This window comes from Mytilus galloprovincialis, chromosome 12 (genome assembly GCF_965363235.1).
Source record: "Mytilus galloprovincialis chromosome 12, xbMytGall1.hap1.1, whole genome shotgun sequence".
NCBI classification, from domain to species: domain Eukaryota; kingdom Metazoa; phylum Mollusca; class Bivalvia; order Mytilida; family Mytilidae; genus Mytilus; species Mytilus galloprovincialis.
This window is the reverse complement of record NC_134849.1, coordinates 1,563,734-1,571,923: the sequence shown is the minus strand read 5'-3', so window position 1 is coordinate 1,571,923 and position 8,190 is coordinate 1,563,734. Positions and strand designations below refer to the sequence as shown.

Here is an 8,190-nt window from a genome sequence, read left to right as displayed (position 1 = left end):
TGTAACTGTAATAAACAAGTATTAATACAATATCTAACAATAAACCAGAGTATACTGATTGGTATCACTACAATATAATAGTTATTACGGAGAGGATGAATTCCCTGTAGTTAATTTATCATCCACCCACAAACTTGTCCCATATAAGAATTATTATATCTGTACACTGACCTCACTTTCAGGTATAGAGATGTAATTTTTTTTCTGAGACAAGTGCTTGTCGGACCATTCACAAGAACTTGAGGCCATCCGATGTATAGTACTTCAGTACTTTGATTTAAATATCGAAATTCTATCAAAATCATTATTGATTATACTTTTTGTGTTTTTCGTCTTCTGTTTAATTTAAAGAAAACTTTGTACAAGTTAGATGTTAAGGAAAATTGATGTTTTGAAATAATATTTTTGACGAGGAGGGCCGGTGCATGTGTAATTTCCATTGTGATACGAAAGAAGGCCTTCAGATGTGTATCATTGTTGAAGGCCGTAAAGTGACTTATAATTGGTAACATATAGGTCATTTTGGAATATGATATATTTCATATGTCATTTTCATATACTAGCAATGTCAATTATTTGGTCAGCTATTTCATTACCACAAATTACTTCAAACCTTTACTAAATGTATTCATAGATATAAAGATTTGAAATATGATTGTATCTATCAAAAGCCTATTGCAGACAGTGAGGCACATTCTTACGGAGATATTGATTACCTTGCCCAGAAATTTAAAAACGATATTTGTAGAACTTTTCGATCCTTTATATATATATATAAGATTATTCTACAAGTTCTAAAAGTTTTCCAATTCAACACTGTAACTATACTTTTGAAAAGTGTTTTTTATTGATATTATCGAGTTTGTTATCAGTTAATCAAAAGTAAACTAAATATCATCATTATATACATATCCACTTTCATAGATCTACAATGTATCGATATACCTTTCTCTTGGCATTTCATGTATAATGTCTTAGATCTGTTCTTAGTGTCTTTTCTTTTGTTGGGATGAATAAGTACCCGGCCACGTCCATTCTGTGTTTTTGTTAGATATCTTCCTATTTGTATATATATCTGATGATTTAAGCCTTTTCAACAGATTTTTATAGTTCTTTTTTTAAGGTGTTCGGCTACACCCCGGTCCAATTTTAGAGTGAGGGTTGAGATCACGTTAACATGTTCATCACTGTCATATTCTGTATGCATGTGTCTGTCCCAAGTCAGGAGCGTGTAACTCAGTGGTTGTCGTTTTGGCTGTGCTCCATATCTGTTTTTTGTTAATTTTTTTGTACATAAATTATGCCGCTAGTTTTCTCGTTTGAATTGTTAAAACATATTTCATTTCGAGGCATTTTATAACACATATGACTTTGTGGTATGGGGTTTGCTTGTTGTTGGACACAGTACGGTGACCTATAGTTGTTAATTGTTAATTTCTCTGTCATTTGGTTTCTTGTGAAGAGTTATATCTTTAGCAATTATGCCACTTCTTATTTTTTATACTATGCAGCACATTAACGTTACCACCATCGTACTTCAACAAGACAGAACTTCAGTGTGATGAAAAAACGATCGTACATCAGACCATCGTTCATCAGCGCAATTTCCCATACAGACAGAGTTGTCGTCCTTTCCTCCTCAATGATTGAGGAGGACAGGACGACAACTCTGTCTGTATGATTGAGGAAGACAGGACGACAACTCTGTCTGTATGATTGAGGAAGACAGGACGACAACTCTGTCTGTATGATTGAGGAAGACAGGACGACAACTCTGTCTGTATGATTGAGGAAGACAGGACGACAACTCTGTCTGTATGATTGAGGAGGACAGGACGACAACTCTGTCTGTATGATTGAGGAAGACAGGACGACAACTCTGTCTGTATGGGAGATTGATTGAGGAGGACAGGACGACAACTCTGGCTGTATGATTGAGGAGGACAGGACGACAACTCTGTCTGTATTGGAGATTGATTGAGGAGGAAAGGACGACAACTCTGTCTGTATGGGAGATTGATTGAGGAGGAAAGGACGACAACTCTGTCTGTATGGGAGATTGATTGAGGAGGAAAGGACGACAACTCTGTCTGTATGGGAGATTGATTGAGGAGGAAAGGACGACAACTCTGTCTGTATAGGAGATTGATTGAGGAGGACAGGACGACAACTCTGTCTGTATGGGAGATTGATTGAGGAGGAAAGGACGACAACTCTGTCTGTATGGGAGATTGATTGAGGAGGAAAGGACGACAACTCTGTCTGTATGGGAGATTGATTGAGGAGGACAGGACGACAACTCTGTCTGTATGGGAGATTGATTGAGGAGGAAAGGACGACAACTCTGTCTGTATGGGAGATTGATTGAGGAGGACAGGACGACAACTCTGTCTGTATGGGAGATTGATTGAGGAGGAAAGGACGACAACTCTGTCTGTATGGGAGATTGAAATCAGCGTGGCCATTACGGTTCCTACATTAGTATAGAAAGTCTATGTTATAATCAATAATTCTTCTTATTAGGGTGTCAGATATAAGTAATAAAAGAAATAGTATAAACTGTTTACAATAACACCAAAACCATTATACAAAAATAAAGCAATAAATACAAAAGTCAATAAATATTTCAGATAACACATGATCCTCCGTCAGTATGAGCAGTCTAAAGGCATTCTATATATATAGTATATATATGAAAACTAAAATCAGCAAAATGACGAAATGTTATATATTTGACTTTGTTGAGTTTGTATGTAAAAATAAGGAGATGTGGTAGAAAACAATCCACACGAGCAAGACTGAGTTCCCCCAAAAAACTGAATGTGATAACTCAGTCTTACATGTACTGGTATGTATGAATGTTTGTTTTTCTTTCTAGAATTAACGTATCCTTGAGAGTCTAGATGGGGATCGCTGACTGGCTTTAAGAATAAGGGGTTTCGTCGAGTTTTGTTGACTATTTTCTTTTCGTCTTTTTTTCCTTTGATGGTTTCCGATTCATGATGCTTGATAATCCCCGGAGCATACGTCTTAAGACTTCCATATGAATATATTGTAATCGATCATTTAATTCCGCCAAACAGCAAACTTAATGTCTGAAGAATGAAGCCAACCAAACAAATTACCTAAAAAATATATAATTGAAAATTTACTTGATCGTGAATTAATAGACAACTTTCGAGTTCGATGCATTTCCGTCAAAAACTCTGGTTTTAGTGAACATCCTTCGTGCGTTTAGGGGCATTGTCAAATTAACGAGTTTTTTTCGGTGACGGATGAACTCGAAAGTGGTCTATTTGATTTGTTCAAAGTAAACTTTTGCAAAAAAAAAACCAATAATCTGCAAATAAATATCAGTATAAAAAAAAATGATAAAAATCTTTTCAGAGTTGTCTACCTTTCTCCGACTTCCAGTTTGGTACCCTCTTACTACTGTATACTGTAATTGCAATAAAAATGAGTATTGTTTAAGATCGTACAGGCCTTATTTTTTAAACGGGTGTGTGTCATATTTGCAATGTAACAACTTTACTTTTATTATATGGTAAACAAAATTCATTAAACTTTTTAGGCTTTATATGATATAGTTATGTGCGCTAGATTTGCATTTCTTTTTTTTTTTTGTTCTTTCACATGCGTAGATATTTTCTTGTATTTCTGCGGATCTGCATTTCATCCAACAGTTTGCATATTCTCACTTTCTTCATCGAAATCGTATAATCGACACGAATGTCATATAAACTAGAAGTTGTGATATGATTGCTCAATGAGACAACTTTCGACAAGAGACCAAACTTACACAGACCGTACAGCCTTCAACATTGAGCAAAGCCCATACCGCATAGTCGGCAATAAAATTTCCAGAAATGACAAATGTAAAACAAAAACAATTCAAACGAGAAAACTGTTAACGAATTAATATATGTAGAAAATAATTAACGAAATCAGTCTGAAGGCACCCTTGTCTATTTTGAAATTCTGAAATGTATTGGACTTTGCTGATCAAATTCACATCTTTGATGCGTTTTAGTATTTATAGAATGAAGTTGATTATAAAAAAATAAGATAAAAAGATGTATAAGGTGCATTGAACGGATCTTTTTTATAAGGGCGATTACAGCACAATGGTGTGTTTGTTGCCGTTCAGATGTTGTAATGAGTAACAAGACAAATGCTATATAGTGGAACAGGAAACGTTTACTCTTCCAAAGCATCTTACCTCACCTCTGATTTTTCGGTGGGGTACGTTCCTCTATGCGCATTTTAACATGGGTAGGCATTATATTTGTCGATATTTTACACTGAGCGTTGGGACAAATACAGTATTTATATAGGTCGAAGCGCACGAAAATACCTTAAAAATGTTTGATTGTTCTCGTTTCCTCCCCGTGTAGTCTGTACAGTACATTTTCATATTTGATAAATTTAAAACTAAAAATGTGCGCACGGTCAACGCTTTTACAACCCTATGAAATTACAAAAAAAAACCATGGATGATAAGTTTTATTGAGTGATGCAATTGCTGAAGGAATAACATGTGATGTGCAATTAGCCAATCAGACTAAAGTATTTTAATGAAACATACATCTAATGTAATTATTTTTATATGGTAATTTTTACAGTACAACAATTTCGAGTTTTCTTTCTTCTATTAATTCATAACTTACTTGCTATTCATATTGGCAAAGGTAAACGACCTGACATATTCCGGCAAGACTGAAACAAACGCCACCAACAGTGGCCAGACCAAATGCCCAATCTAAATCACTTATCATGGTAGCGAACATTATAGTAGCAATCACGATTACAGTTCCTGAAAGTTATAAAAAATAAATTAAAATAAAATAATCAACTCAAAATTTCTGAAATGAAATAACTACAAAAAACATCAACAATTCTTACACTATAATGCAAATCAGAAGAAATACGTCTAATAGAATATCAGTAGTTTAGTGCTTATTCACATGTTAATAAGAACTGGGACTGAGCATCAACTTTTACGACAAGGGACTGACAACATAAGACGTTAACAATGAAATGAGATTTAAAAACTACAACAAACAATGTATGGAAATCATGAAGGAATTTATGCACATAAGCCTCACACATATGACGAAAAAAGGAAAGTACCTCGAAACCTCACCCTCCAACATGGCAGTACAATGAAAGTAACTCTTATTTAAACTCTGTCAGTCGAAACCTTATCCTCCAATATGGCGGTAAATTGGAAGTGACTCTTGTTTAAATTGTGTCAGTCTAAACCTTAACCTCCAACATGGCAGTAAAATGAAAGTAACTCTTATTTAAACTGTGTCAGTCTAAACCTTATCCTCCAACATGGCGATAAAAGAGAAGTAACTCTTGTTTAAACTAAGTCAGTCTAAACATTAACCTCCAACATGGCAGTAAAAGAGAAGTAACTCTTGTTTAGATTATGTCAGTCGAAACATTAACCTCCAACATGGCGGTAAAAGAGAAGTAACTCTTGTTAAAACTGTGTCAGTCGAAACCTTACCCTCCAACATGGCGGTAAAATGGAAGTAACTCTTGTTTAAACTGTGTCAGTCGAAACCTTAACCTCCAACATGGCGGTAAAAGAGAAGTAACTCTTGTTTAAACTGTGTCAGTCGAAACCTTAACCTCCAGTATGGTAGTAAAAGGGAAGTAACTCTTGTTTAAACTGTGTCAGTCGAAACCTTAACCTCCAACATGGCGGTAAAAGAGAAGTAACTCTTGTTTAAACTGTGTCAGTCGAAACCTTAACCTCCAGTATGGTAGTAAAAGGGAAGTAACTCTTGTTTAAACTGTGTCAGTCGAAACCATACCCTCCAACATGGCGGTAAAAGAGAAGTAACTCTTGTTAAAACTGTGTCAGTCGAAACCTTACCCTCCAACATGGCGGTAAAAGAGAAGTAACTCTTGTTTAAATTATGTCAGTCGAAACATTAACCTCCAACATGGCGGTAAAAGAGAAGTAACTCTTAAAACTGTGTCAGTCGAAACCTTAACCTCCAACATGGCGGTAAAAGAGAAGTAACTCTTGTTTAAACTGTGTCAGTCGAAACCTCACCCTCCAACATGGCGGTAAAAGAGAAGTAACTCTTCTTAAAACTGTGTCAGTCGAAACCTTACCCTCCAACATGGCGGTAAAAGAGAAGTAACTCTTGTTTAAATTATGTCAGTCGAAACATTAACCTCCAACATGGCGGTAAAAGAGAAGTAACTCTTGTTAAAACTGTGTCAGTCGAAACCTTAACCTCCAACATGGCGGTAAAAGAGAAGTAACTCTTGTTTAAACTGTGTCAGTCGAAACCTCACCCTCCAACATGGCGGTAAAAGAGAAGTAACTCTTGTTTAAATTATGTCAGTCGAAACCTTACCCTCCAACATGGCGGTAAAAGAGAAGTAACTCTTATTTAAACTGTGTCAGTCGAAACCTTACCCTCCAACATGGCAGTAGAAACATTAACCTCTAACATGGCGGTAAAAGAGAAGTAACTCTTGTTAAAACTGTGTCAGTCGAAACCTTACCCTCCAACATGGCGGTAAAATGGAAGTAACTCTTGTTTAAACTATGTCAGTAGAAACCTTAACCTCCAACATGGCGGTAAAATGGAAGTAACTCTGGTTTAAACTATGTCAGTAGAAACCTCTACCTCCAACATGGCGGTAAAAGGGAAGTAACTCTTGTTTTAAATGTGTCAGTTGAAACCTTACCCTCCAACATGGCGGTAAAATGGAAGTAACTCTTGTTTAAACTGTGTCAAACGATATCTCTCTATCAAAGTATGTATTGTACTTACCAGTAGCCAAGAATAAGAACATATTACACATGGTGATAAATCTATTTTCAAGACACATTCCACCAAAGATCAAAAGACAAATAGATATCAAACAGGCTACAGATCCAGTTAATCCGAAACATTCCAGCACTCTTACTGCTAAGAATTTGTCAACCTCTGAAAAAAAGAAAGAAAATGAAAAGAAAAGAAAAAGCGATAACAGGATCTCTCATTAATAAAGGTACATTTTCAAATGATTTTCATGTACCGTGTGTATAATAACCACAGAACAACACCTGCTATGTCATCATGTCATGACGAACCAACGTTTTAATTATAAGAGTATTAAAATATAAAGAAAAACAAGTCACTTCTTTGAGAAAATTGACACGGTAAGATTTTGGCTTTAATTAGCTTTATGTACTTTAAATATATAAAGTTGATGACACCTGTTGCTGGAAAGTAATATGAACAGTTATCTCTTTACTTTTGTACAGTTTAAATAGCATGTTAAGATAGCCCATACATTATCGCCAGTGGCGGATCCAAGGGGCGGACTGGGCGTTTGCTATCCCCTCTTAGATCGTCAAAACACGACGTCATCATAACATGGGGGTTTTACTCCATCTATGTGATGTTGGGCATGAAATCGTCATATATATATTGTTTGAATTGCTTCGCTTTGCACTATTTACTAATTAATGGAATCACATACCCCTTCAAAAAAATCCTGTATCCGGTCCATTACAGAGATATCTATGGAAACAGATACTCCTGTAGATCTAGAGCAATATTGCCATAGTCCATCATGTCTGTTATATCCTGTAGCCCAGTAGGGGGCGCCACATCCTATTGTATGGAGGATAAATCTATACTTACGTGAACGGTCCATTACAGAGATATCTATGGTAACACATACTCCTATAGATCTAGAGTAGTATTGTCATAGTCCAGCATGTCCGTTATATCCAGTACCTTAGCCCAGTTGGGGGGGGGGGGGGGGGGGGGGCGTCATCCTATTGTATGGAGAATAAATCTATACTCACGTGTATGGTCCATTAATGACATATCTATGGTAACACATACTCCTGTCGATCTAGAGCAGTATTGCCATAGTCCAGCATGTCTGTTATATCCAGTACTGTAGCCCAGTGGGGGCGCTTCATCCTATTGTATGGAGAATAAATCTATACTTACGTGTACGGTCCATTACAGAGATATCTATGGTAACACATACTCCTGTCGATCTAGAGCAGTATTGCCATAGTCCAGCGTGAGTGTTATAACCAGTAGCCCAATAGGGTGCTCCAAATCCTATTGTATGAAGGATAAATCTACTTACGTGTACGGTCCATTACAGAGGTATCTATGGTAACACATACTCCTGTAGATCTAGAGCAGTATTGCC

At 36.3% G+C, this 8,190-nt stretch overlaps 1 protein-coding gene across 1 annotated transcript; it reads right to left on the bottom strand.

The window, feature by feature from the left end:
- Window positions 1–2,548: 2,548 nt before the first annotated feature.
- Window positions 2,549–7,944, bottom strand: LOC143053905 (uncharacterized). Its single transcript, XM_076226698.1, has 4 exons — window positions 7,829–7,944; window positions 6,804–6,959; window positions 4,668–4,813; window positions 2,549–3,125 (listed from the first exon to the last, which is right to left on the bottom strand). Exons 1-3 carry the CDS (start codon window positions 7,848–7,850, stop codon window positions 4,671–4,673), a joined length of 321 nt encoding a protein of 106 aa, XP_076082813.1. The 5' UTR covers window positions 7,851–7,944; the 3' UTR covers window positions 2,549–3,125; window positions 4,668–4,670.
- Window positions 7,945–8,190: the final 246 nt, after the last annotated feature.

Bases quoted from the DNA above. Each gene is read 5' to 3' on its own strand.
- LOC143053905 (XM_076226698.1), bottom strand. From the start codon at position 7,850: ATGTCATTAATGGACCATACAC. The intron at 6,960-7,828 runs GTGAGTATAGAT...TCTTTTTTTCAG, and splicing joins GTCATTAATGGACCATACAC to AGGTTGACAAATTCTTAGCA. The intron at 4,814-6,803 runs GTAAGTACAATA...TATAACTTTCAG, and splicing joins GTTCTTATTCTTGGCTACTG to GAACTGTAATCGTGATTGCT.